This window comes from Taudactylus pleione, unplaced genomic scaffold (assembly GCF_031769625.1).
Source record: "Taudactylus pleione unplaced genomic scaffold, aTauple2 ptg000156l, whole genome shotgun sequence".
Classification (NCBI taxonomy): Eukaryota; Metazoa; Chordata; class Amphibia; order Anura; family Myobatrachidae; genus Taudactylus; species Taudactylus pleione.
Genome location: NW_028284558.1, coordinates 19,127,799 through 19,141,016, shown reverse-complemented (window position 1 = coordinate 19,141,016; position 13,218 = coordinate 19,127,799). Strand labels below are relative to the sequence as shown.

The 13,218-nt window shown below is 42.5% G+C and overlaps 1 protein-coding gene across 1 annotated transcript in view; it reads left to right on the top strand.

Annotated features, from left to right (window-relative positions):
* LRP1B (LDL receptor related protein 1B) overlaps positions 1 to 13,218 on the top strand; it is a 1,691,377-nt gene that overhangs the window by 1,618,743 nt on the left and 59,416 nt on the right. Inside the window, exons 76-78 of the mRNA XM_088474914.1 lie at positions 3,646 to 3,765; positions 6,724 to 6,965; positions 11,315 to 11,538. Of these exons, the coding sequence (XP_088331040.1) occupies positions 3,646 to 3,765; positions 6,724 to 6,965; positions 11,315 to 11,538 (586 nt within the window). The remainder of the gene's footprint in view (positions 1 to 3,645; positions 3,766 to 6,723; positions 6,966 to 11,314; positions 11,539 to 13,218) is intronic.

The window sequence follows — 13,218 nt, the reverse complement described above, 5'->3', positions numbered from 1 at the left end:
AGCCTCCAAGCCGGACGTTAAGCCCGCTGACTGATGGAGTGAGCCTCCCCCTGGGGGATCTCAGGGGAGGAGGCCGACTTCTCCAGTTTTCTTACCCCTGGCATCAGACAACTATGGATGCTTGGGTTTGAGAAGTGGTCTCTCATGGGTATGCCCTTACATTCCTGAGGCATCCCCCTCAGAAGTTTTTTTGTACAACTCTGTCTTCAGACACAGTCAAGGCCTTGGCCCTCCAAGAGGCTATTTGTGCCCTCCTGAGGTCAGGGGTTATAATCCCCGTTCCTGTGATGCAACAGGGAAGAGGTTATAATTCAAATTTGTTTCTGATTTTGAAACCACATGGGTGTCATCACCCTATTCTGAATCTAAAATCTCTCAACAAATTCATCCATGTACCCAAATTCCGCATGCTAACCCTACGGTCAATAATGCTGGCAATGGAGCCTGGAGATTTAATGGTTTCCCTAGACATACAGGATGCATATCTGCATGTATCTATTGCTCCAAAAGTGTCTGAGGTTTGCAGTGGCTCAGCAACATTACCAATTCCAAGCTCTGCCCTTCGGTCTGTCTACAGCAATTCGGGTATTTACCAAGATAATGGCAGTCATTGAGGCTCATCTCAGGCGACAAGGAGTCAGGATACTACCATACTTGGATGACCTCCTAATATTGGCACAATCTCCGGAAGTTTTACAGCACAATCTCCAACTGACCATTGCCTGTCTGCAGGAGCACAGCTGAATAATTAATTGGAAAAAATCTTCTCTTTTTCCAACTCAGCAGATGGTACATTTGGGGATGCTGCTGGATTCTCTGGGTCAAAGGATTATTTTACCAGTAGACAAGATTGTTGCTCTACAAGTACGGGTACGCAAACTGCTCCGCAAGCAGATGGTATCAGTTCACTTAGCAATGCAGGTACTGGGGTCCATGGTATCCACCTTCGACATGGTGGCTTATGCCCAGTTCCATTTCAGGACCCTGCAACGATGGATTCTGTATCATTGGGTTGGTCGGTACCATCTGATAAAGTTTCAAATGATCCGCATCTCACCAGAAGTTTGCCTCTCCCTGGCAAGGGGAGCACCCATTAATTATGGATCCCAGATTGGGTGCTCCTCACCACAGACTCAAGTCTGCGAGGATGGTGCGTGGTGACAGGACATCACACCTTTCAGGGAAGATGGACAGCTCAGGAAGGTCACCTACCCATAAATATTTTTGAGCTTCATGCAGTGCACAGGGTGCTTGTTCAGGTGCAGGACCTCCTTCACGGCAGGCCTGTCCAGATCAGTCTGACAATGTAACCGCAGTGGCCTACCTCAATCATCAGGGAGGCACACGAAGTTCGGCAGCTATGAGGGAAGTGGCGAACATTCTGGTTTGGGCAGATTGCCATCTTCCAGCAGTCTCAGCAATATTCATCCCAGGAATCCTCAACTGGGAAGCGAGCTTTCAAAGTCATCAGGACATACATGCCGGAGAATGGGCTCTTCATCACTGAAAGTCTTTCAGTGCTTGGTAGACAAGTGAGGACTGCTGAACATAGACCTCATGGCATCACGTCACAACCACAAGGTCCCCAGGTACAGGTCCAGAACAAGGGACCCCTCAGCCACCTTCGTGGATGCTTTGGTGGTGAGGTGGGACTTCAGGTTGGCATACCTGTTTCCTCCGATCTCCCTCCTCCCAAGGGTTGTCAGAAAATACAAGCAATAAGGTGGCAGGATGATATTAATAGGTCCTGCCTGGCCCAGGAGACATTTGTTCACCGATCTGACATGTCTATCCATAGACAATCCACTTCCTCTATGGCTGAATTTGCTAGTGCAAGGTCCCTGCCTATATCCGGATCTACCTCAGCTGGCTTTGATGGCATGGCTCTTGAGTCTTCCATCTTAAAAGCCAAAGATTTTTCTACTTCTGTGATCCAGGCGATGCTTAGGGCAAGGAAGCTTGCTTCCGCCCGCATCTATCATAGGGTTTGGCATTCATTTTTTCATTGGTGTTCCCACAGAAAATATGACCCTAAGGTTTTCATGGTCTCCTGAGTTCTTGCTATTCTTGAAGCTGGACTAGATTTAAGTCTTCGTCTGGCTACCTAAAGAGTTCAGGTTTCTGCTTTGTCAGTTTGGTTCCAGCATAGAATTGCCACTTTGCAAAAATGTTAGAACATTTTTTCAGTGTGTTCTCCCTCTGCAACCTCCATTTGTCCCTCCGGTGGCACCGTGGGATTCATCCTTGGCTCTCAGAGTGCTGCAAGCCCCCCCCTTTTGAACCCTTAGACACAGTGGACCTCAAATGGTTGACAGTAAAGTCGCTTTTTCTCCTTACTATCTCCTCAGCTCACAGAGTTTCTGATTTGGCATCACTTTTATGTTGCTCTCCATTTTTGATTTTTCACCATAATAGAGCTGTCCTCCGTACAAGAGCACGTTACCTCCCAACGAGGTGGTATCCTATTTTCATATAAATTAGAAAATTGTAGTCCCAGCCTTTCAGTCTTATCGCCTTTTTGTAGGTGAAGCATCACTGGATGTGGTTCGAGCTCTTCGTATCTATGTGGATCGTACCAAGTCCATCAGAAAATCAGATGCATTTTTTGTGTTATATGGCTTTCATAAGCGAGACTGGCCAGCTAACAAGCAGACTCTGGCTCAGTGGCTGAGCATGACTATTTCTTATGTGTATAATCAGGCTGATCTCCCTGTTCCACACATGGCGACAGCACATTCTACTCGGTCTGTGGGACCATCGTGGGCATTTAGACATGTCGCCTATGTAGAACAATTGTGCAAAGCGGCGACTTGGTCTTCAGTCCACACTTTCATCAAATTCTATGCATTTGCTACTTTTGCTTCCCAGGATGCTTCCTTTGGGCAGTGGATTCTCCTTTCTGCTCAGGAGCATCTCCACTCTTAGGGGAACTGCTTCAAGACATCCCGAAGGTAGTTCCCGCACACCTTGAAGAAGAAAATAAGAGTTATGGTGTAACATACCTCAGTTAACTATTTTTGTTCGAGGTCCATAAGGTCCACAGGGCACCCACTCAGATGCACCTGGCCTCAGTTGGGATCTGTTCTTTTCTTTTTGTCTCTGATTCCTTCTTCATTTTTTGTTTCTTGTGTACATTGTACTTCCTTCTCCACTATCTGTCTCTTGCCATTAGGCTTGTTTATAAACTGAATGCCTGTGGCTGGGGGCGGGGTATATAGGGTAGAGGACCTAGGCATGCTGGGAGCTTCAAAGCTGTAGCTGTTTGGTGCAATGGATTACTCAAACTACATCCCCATGGTATTTTCTGTGGGCCCTATGGACCTCGAAGAAAAAGAGTTAACTAAGGTATGTTATACCATAACTCTTATTTTTCCTAATTATTGGGTACCTGGAAATGTTATGTAATGTGACACATTAGTATCTTCATTTGACTCTGTATACAAATGAAAACAAAAATTAAATTGTTTTTTTCAACTCTTAGATCAGTGATTCCAGCCCAGCTTGTCAGGACACATTTGTATGTCACAATTTGTACTGTAACTGTATGTGTCACAAAAGGTCATGCAAAGGAGATTACATACATCTTAACTTGACTGTTTTTAAATATCTAGATTTTATGAAACTATTATTATCCATTTGTTGCAGATATAAATGAGTGCCTACTCCTGGGGAACTGCTCACACCACTGCACAAACTTGAAGGGGTCCTACAGATGCTCCTGTGACAGAAATTTCTTAGAAAGGGGTCACAGCTGTATTGTGAAAGGTGAATATCAGTTATTTACATTTCTTACATTGTTGGAAACATTTGGCATTGCCAGGAGTGTTGGAGAATACATTTATTTTTAAAAATAACTCATCTCACTCAGAAAGAGGAAGAGAAGCAGTGTGCTGCTAATCTAAGGAAGAAAATCCTTTTTGGGACACTCTTTGAATAATTATTCTGTTAAAACATAACTTTTAATAATTCTTTAATATACTGTAGACTCAGAAACATTGAGTATCACACTAGCGTGTGGAGATTCAGTCACAAAAGAATAATATAGTGACTTGGGTATAAAATAAGTATTAGACCTATTGGTAAATCATTCATGACTAACAATCAGCAGTCTGGTCGGGGGTAGGAGGGTCTGTAATTGTGCTTATGTGCAGGATCACAGTCCCACGCATGCACACAAATGAGCAAACTGGGGGCCTGATTCAGCAGTGCCCGATGTTGGGGAATCTGCACAGGCGCCAGACCCATTCTGCACATGCGAGTACGCTTGCAAACTGGCAGCAGACTGTCAGTGATTGTCAGTCTAATTGGGGGTGGCGGCAGCCTACCCGAAATGGAGGCGTGTCGCCGCAGTTGGTTGGGGGAGGCAAGAGGCCAGGATCTCCATTGGGTGATGGAGATTTCCGGACCTCTTCCTCTAAACTGCGGCGGTTGGCTGCGGGGCCCTATAGTTCACCGCATCCGGCCAATGGTATGCAGATTAACCAATGCTGCGTTGAACAACACAGCTCGGTTAAGTGATGCCTTCTGTGCATTACCATATCTGCAAAGGATCGCAATTGCAAAGCTACCTGAGTGCAGCTTTGCAATTACGATCCTTACAGGATCAGGCCCTGGGCATCGTCTAGGGACTGCAGCAGCTGCTGTACTAGCAGGGGAATTGTTTCCCATGAGAGGAGCTCTCTGCTATTGCAGTCTGGACTGGCAGTCCCAGGGGGAGAAAACACATCCCCCTGGGACTACCTGTTTGACTGGGATTAGCAGGGAGCACTTCAATGGGAAGTCACTGCCACTGCTAGGCAGTTCCTGTGGGTGGCGGATTTTGCTGGTGGGGGGATTGCTGCCTGCAGTCTCTAGGTAAAATCAGCCACTGCTTACAATTATGTGTGGATAATTTTGTAGAGATTTGATGGTGTCATACTTTAATTACAAATATGTTATCACTTTATGGAAAATAAAACTTACTGTTTAAAGTCTGATATTTAATATTAAGGGGTATAATTACTAAAGTGTGGGTTTTTAGAAGTGGAGTTGTTGCCCTTAGCAACCAGCCAGATTCTATTTATTATTTATCTACCATCTTCTAGAAGATAATAGCTAAAATGTAATTTAGAAAATTTACCCCTAAGTCTTTTCTCCACTAAAGACGGGTATCCACTAATAGATATACAAATGAGAGCACAATTACGGAACATTCACTGGTTCAGTCCAGGCACATCCCTCCATCCTCGCACATGCTGAACCTGACGAGATCGTCAGGTTGACCAGCATGTACGGGCGATGTCGGGTGTCGGAAGCGACCAGCGGGCACGCGCACACTGGTCGCTTCCGACCAAAACATGCCCGATGCATGCCCGATGTATGTGCGATTTACAAGCGATTGCACGATAACGACGTCGTTATCGTGCAATCGCTTGTTAAAATCGCCTAATGGATACCCCCCTTAACATGTCTGTATAAATTATATACATCATTTTATCACTAACAGCCTATTCTGGTCTTAATTATTGGAATTTTGGGCTGTGCTGTAGCTCCACCTCTGGAGCCACCACACGATGTATGCATTACACAGAGTGTACACACAAAGGGTGCTCTTGCGATTGAGACATACGGTATAAGAAATTATTTGGAAAAGTGGTGGCCGTTCCTAGGCATTGACTAGGAGATGGCTTAGCGCACGCACAGAGTAGGTCCATCTTAAGGGTGTATTATGGGAGTGTCATGGACATGTTGGTAAAGTTGGTTGCATACACAGATAAACTTCACCTGCTTAGCGACTACGGAAAATGACAGTGGGCATCTCAGTTCTTGCACATTCGGGCACTCAAATGTACACCAGGAAAGGGCTTTCTAGCGGAATTCGCATAATGTTGCAGAGGGGCGACCGCCAACAGATGCAACTGTGGATGGCATCTCTGCCCATCTCTGAATCAGTCCAATATTTTTCAATTAGTTATTGATTTATGGCATACTTTTCTAACATTAAGTTATTAGTTGATTGTATTGGTTTGGACCTTCATAGAAAGGGGACATGTGTGTTGAGAATGAAAACATCCCTACTTCGTCCATGCAATCATTTTGTGGGCAGAAGAATGCTGCCTAATAATGCCTCAGTGATGTAACTGGTTCATAATGAACTAATAGGCTGCATCATACCTTCTTACCAAGCGGGAGGTCCAAGTGGAATGGCAAGTGCGGGGGGCATCCGCATGCCAGCTGTGCATTGCCGGCATCAACACAGTGAAGGGTGGGGCTATAGTTACGTGTTTAGGTGCAAATCACATCATCAAGCACAACCCTGCCCACTTCACTTGGGAAGTCTGTTAAATATGAGAGTGATGGTTCCCTAGATCAGAAGTCTCCTGGACATTCTGCCAATATAAGCAAGTATGGGCAGCGCATTGTTTAATGTTTAGCGACAACATGTCTGTCTCCTCTGTGAGCAGTATTTGCACAATATATTAATGCAGTATATATAACAGTTGTATAGGCTTCCCTTTTCCAGTTTGTTGCCAATTAAGGATTTTTTCACCAAATCTCTGGTCAACATGTAAAACTTTAAACTCATTCTACTGTATGTCAAAAACAGGACTAAACATATAAGAGCTGGTTTTTGAGTTAGGAACAAATCCACCTAGCTCTAAATCAGCCCAATAGTATATTTAACATTAAACATGTACATTAAAAGGATTAATATTACAATAAAGATATTTGGTATTTTTTCAGACACTGAAGAACAAGTACTCTACGTCGCCAATGATACTGAGGTCCTCGCTTTCAGATATCCTTTTGGCCGCAATGGGGAGCATCAGCAAATATCACGTATTGCGCACAACTCCAGAATCACTGGGATGGACATGTATCTTCAAGGCAATATGATCCTATGGAGCACACAGTTCAACCCTGGAGGCATTTTCTACAATACCTTCCATGGCAGAGGGGGCAAAGAAACTAAAAGTGGCTTAATTGTGAGTTAATAAGTTTAAGATGCTGTGTTATGGTTTTGATATCCCAGGGTCATAGGTGCTGGAATAGAGAGTAAGGAGCAAGGGGACAGCTCACCCCCCCCCCAATACCCTCACATTTGGGAGAGGCACCAGTCAATGTAACACACAGAGTTTATTATCAGGCTGCCTTTCATTGATTTGTTCAGTTTGATAAAGTTAGGAAAGAAGCTAGCTTTGCATTGCACATTGGTCTCTGTAGTCCTAGAGTGAGGCTCAGTGCACTGTAGCGATAAGCTCCTAAGACTACACCAAACTACAACTACCAGCAGCATGCGGGTAACCGTCCTCCTCCTCTCCTGGCACTGGTTAGATAACTTGCCTGTACAGGGATATGCTATTGCTGCATGTGCAGTACAGCTGTGTCAGTGTTGTGTCTGTGAGTGCGGAAACTGGGAGAGAGCAGTGATGTTCGCATGCAGAGGCCGAATAAACAAAAGAAATGACATGTCAGGCTTACTGATCCCTGTCATCAGGTAGGTAGTCTGGCAAGTTACTCCAGCTGCCCCAGAGTAGGCAACATTCATAGATTTAGGGGCGCCTAAATGAAATTATATCTTGATCCCCCCAACATAAAAATGTTGTGGTGCCCCTGTGTACGTAGTCAAAAAGTATTGCTAGAAAGTCAATGAGTCAAAGCTTAACCTTCACTGAACACAATTTGCCTCAGTACATATGTGTTTGCTGTTTAAGTACTGTAATAATCTGATATTGCCAGCTCATGAGTAGATATAATCCCAGGAATGAGTTACAGAATAAAGGTCTAAGGACGTGTCTTCCGTCTTGCAGTGTGGTCTGAGCTGCATTTAGCAATCAGTGAACACAGCGTAACCAGCACTGTAAATAAAGTTTACTGATTTCTATGAAGAAATTGGCAACAGTGCACATGGCAGACCATAGGACCAGAGTCAGCACTCTCTATGTTCTAATATACCATCAATATAGGGAAAGTGGCTGTGTGTACACACCCTTAGGATAACCATAAAACCCCATAGCCCTTGCTAATTTAAAAATAGAATTTGCTCAGACAGTTTAGATACCATGCACAATAATATAATTATTCTGCAGGTGCCTATTACTGCAAACCGAGGTGGATCCAAAACATGACTTCTAAGAAAAGCTACTGTATACACTGCATAATTTTAAAAGAAAGCAGTTTTCTACTTTTAGAACCATGTCCATACATTTTGTGTAGATCTTTGTTGGGAACTCCACATCTAAGAATCCCACTTTATCACGCTGGGTTCAGATCTTTCAGCCTTAGTGTAACTATTTAATATTGTGTCAACACACGGCAAGGCCAAGATACTATAAAATAATTAGAGATGTGCCGGTCCGGTTCTTAGAGAACTGACAACAACTGAAGTTAGGGGTTCTGTGTTGAACCGAGTTCTGAATTCGGAATCACTTTGGGGTACCAAGCCGAGCCAAGTCCCGTTTTGGATCTTCCCGTGGTTTGGAACTTGGATTTAAAAACCGAACTTGAGTTTTGGATTGCATGCTAACAGATCAAAATGAAAACATTTTAGCTGTTTTTAAAAAAATATAAAAAATTAAAAACACAAATCCAATACCAAAGCCAAAACACATGAGGGTGGTTTTGCAAAATCAAAATACGAAGATGAATCCGGATCCAAAACCAACACAGAGTTGTCGGCACACATCTCTAAAAATAATATAATGCAAAGGGTTCATTATCTTAAAGCAGTGGTTCCCAAACTGTGTGCCGCGGCACCCTGGGGTGCCTCAGGACACTTGCAGGGGTGCCTCAGGACACTTGCAGGGGTGCCTAAGGTTGGTGGTCCAGCACCAAATCAAATTATTTATGGTCAATGTAAGTAAATACGTGGACAAACAGAAGCGCAAACCTGTCACCCACTACATAAATGAACCTAAGGATGACATGTAAGCACAATTTACTTCACTTTAGTACTTCACTACATTTTTTTTTTATAAAATTCTCGATAACAAACTTTTGGCTTAGGGGTGCCGTGAAAACAATTCTGATGCACTAGGGTGCCCCGATTCAAAAAAGTTTTGGAACCACTATCTTAAAGCATAGATTATAGAACCATTTTTGCCCTGCTGTGCACTTTACCATTGAATTTGGTAGCAAATTTTCACAGATTTTCCTCCACACCTCCTGTTCTGGAGGCACTGTGTGTGAATCACCTTGAATTAAAATTTCACCATAGAGTTTATACACATTTCTGTTCTTATATGATTAGTTATTTGGAAATGTATACCTTAATAGTCGAAATTTTGGTGGCATTGACTTAATGGGGAATGGCAACAGAAAGAAGATGTGGCTTTGGATTAACTGTGTCAGTAAATGGTCAGGGATTCATCTGTCCCAAATTTTCTTTATAAATTGTCCCTGTAACCTACAGTACTCAAAGTGGAAGCAGCTTATTTTTGGGCTGCAGCCTCTAAATGTAATAGAAATGGGTGACATTACTAACTGACATTCATGAGATCTCATTTATCTAAAATCGTTATTGGTTCCTAATGATTCAAAGGTTACATTATCAGGAATTGTAGTTCAGCCCACAACATAGTTGTCTCCATTGTAATTTTTTACTTAATGGTAGGTATGTGTTGCGTGGCATGGTGTGTACAGAGCTGGATTAAGGCTTTGGGGGACTTGGGGCACTTAGAAGTGGGGGGGCCCTAAAAAGCAACATTTTGGATGAAAAGATCGGTTCCTTGTGCACAAGCCTTCATCACACCCCCATTTCATGTCACACTGAGGGCATGCACATCGCTTACTCAACTTCAGGGCTGCCCTCGGCCTGGCACACACAGTGGATGAGTTAAATCCATATACAGTATATATATATATATATATATATATATATTCAGAAAGTCCTGCACTCACACCTTCATTCAGAAATTTTTTGGTCAGGGTGCACTTCAAGACAAAAAGCCCGTAGTATAGAAATTGTATCCACCAATATCGTTGGATGAAGGCACTCACTTAAAACAAATCACTTTATTGAGTCCTTTAGACAATATATCTGTTTATGTCAGACACCCCTTCATTTGTGTCGACGTTTCGGTCTAAAGACCTTTTTCAAGACAAGTGTCTGTAGTAATATATCAGAAAAAAAAGCATCATAAGACCTGTGAACTCAAATTCCAAGTTGTTCATAGGGCCCGCATATATAATGCTACTCAATAGTGATGATCACCAGAACGACCATATAATACTGTATAAATAACATCCCAGTCAGACAAGCAATCCGCGCGGGTGACGCTGCCCGGTCATGATGATCACCAGAAGCCCTGAATATATATATATATAGTCACACACACATATGTACATACAGTCAGACACATAAATACATGCAGTCATACAGATACATACAGTACTTATATAGAATCACATACATACATACATATATACATACATGTGGGGCAGCACAGACAGTGTAATGGTTAGCATTACTGCCTAACAGCACTGATATCATGGGATCGATTCCCACTACAGCCATAACTGTGTGGAGTTTGTATATCCTCCCTGTGCTTGCGTGAGTTTCCCCTGGGTGCTGCGGTTTCCTCCCACACTCCAAAAATATACTGGTAGGTTAATTGGGTAATAACAACAAAAATAATTAACCCTATGTATGTGTGCATGTGGTAGGGAATTTAAATTGTAAGCTCCACTGGGGCAGGGACTGATGTGAATGGACAAATATTCTCTGTAAAGCGCTGCGGAATATGTGTGTGCTATATAAATAACTGGTAACAAATAATAATAAATAAATACATACAGTATATACTGGGCAGTTACACACTTATACACACATAGACAAACAGACAGACACTATTTTGCCCCCCCTTCCTCTTACTTTTAGGGCCAGATAGTCATCATCAATCTGGTACATTGTCTGCAGCAACTCCTCTTCTCCTATCTCCCATGCTGCTTGCACTGACTGTATACAGTACTATGTAGCTCACTTCCCTGCTCAGACTCCACCATCCCTCTCCTATTCAAGAGTCCAGCTCACAGTGCAGTCCTGCTCAGAACTGCAGCTGTAATCAAAGGATGTGGGGCCCACTGAGAGAGGGGGGCCTGGGACATGTTTCCCCGGTGACTTCTTCTTTTATCTGGCTCTATTTGAGTATATAATACAATATAATAAATAGAAGTCCTCATCTGCGGTATTCAGTTACATAAATTCAAATGTATGATTGTATATCAGTCTTATTAGAAATATATTTCACATTCATGTGTGGAATTAATGTAAACTGCATTCTAAAAATATATTACATAGCATTACCAGTAAATCATGAAACCACTTGTCTTTCAGTGTCCTGAGTTTAAACGTCCTCGGGATATCGCAGTGGATTGGGTAACCGGAAACATCTACTGGACGGATCACTCCCGTATGCACTGGTTCAGTTACTACACCACTCACTGGACAAGTCTGAGATATTCCATAAATGTCGGCCAGATAGACGGACCGAACTGCACGCGTCTCCTCACCAACATAGCGGGAGAGCCTTATGCAATTGCTGTAAATCCCAAAAAAGGGTAGGTTTCATTGCTTGCCTTTTCACTGTTATTCAAACTATTGTTTCAAATAAACTAGTTTACAGGTGGAGCAGAATTTATTGGAGGAGCATGGTATAGATTTTTATTTTTGTTTCAGCAGTAGACTATACCAAGCTTTTTACAGATAAATTAATTGAAAGTTTGAACTGATCCTGCTGACATGATATTTCCACATTTTTGGTGGAACATTTAAAGGATAACCCTCACCACCCTTAACATGTCTTACTTTAACTCTGGGGGTCGCTCCCAGAGCTGGTCCCAGTCATTGGCTGCCATCTGAGGTCTTGTTAGGGCCGGGCACAAACAAAAACAGTTGGAAGAGGGAAGAGACCTCCTATCATCAGTGGCAGGTGCGTTGAGAAATGCAAATATATATTTGCAATAGGGGAGATGGGAAAATGTAGCCATGTCTCTTGTCCCTATTTGCCATATTGTCCAGGTCTACCCAGTTGCAATATTGGAAGGTTTGTTACTGTGTATGGATTGGCACGTGATCAAAATATCAGGTCCAATTCCCTTTCCAGCCCTGATCCATGAGCACAGGCCCTCCTAACTGCTTCCATCCTCGCAGCACCACATGCAAGTAATAAGGTTACCAGGACAAGGGGCATAACATTTCTACTTGGGCACCAGTCATCTACACTGTCTGTAGAGGTTCTCAAAGATATTCTGCCCTTACAAAGTGAACCTATTTACAGAAATTTCTATCAGTCCCACCTTTGCTTCCGTCAGTTGGCCGCTTTGGGCATTGTTCATAGGACTGTAATACTTGACATCTGAATACCTGTAGATGTGATAATGGGAGGACAATTCAAGGGCAACATGTGGCTCTGCTTAATCACATTCGGGCACTTATTTGGCTTTTGCGGTAGCCTAATTTTTTTTAGAGACTCTTAAAGTGCAGAGGATGCACCCACAAAAGGAAGGATCAATGGGATGTGAGCATTACTTTATTTGAAGTTTTCTACTAAATATGTAATTTAACTTTCATTCAGTGTGCTCTGCTCACTGCAATACAATTTCCCTTTAGCTTTAAAGAGCATGTCCATGGCTTAATATAAATATTGTGCAAGTACAAACAATAGAAAAAATAGCACCGCTACATTTAAGCCTTTTAATACTCCTTGCGGATATTTAATTCCTTTTACAAGAGACTTTTTGTACACATTTTTCTTTATATATTATGGTTACGCAGTACCATCAGAAAAAGCGGGAGGGAGAGAGACCAAGACCACTCTGCTCTGTACTGTGGGGATACGTACATAAATCACTTAATTGATGCAGTTTCATAGACATCAATACCCAAATCCTAGTATTATATTTTAATCCAGTATCAGTGCCACCACATACTGAAAAAGGCCACGTCGAGCCTATTCTTTAATTACAGCATGGCACAATTGTATGTCAGTATATCTACATAAGTCTCGCTTATATAAGACTACAAGTAGCATGTCCTGTCTATTTCATCTCAGAGACTAGACTTTTGTATATATAAAAATTGCTAATAAAATAAGTTTATTAACAAGCAAAAATATGTACAACACCTTAAAATAAAATGGTAATAAAAATGTTATGAAAGAGTTACATAAATGTACACAAGCAATGAGAAATACAAATGAAGAAAAACATGTTGACAATCCTAATGTGTGAGGCCCTATT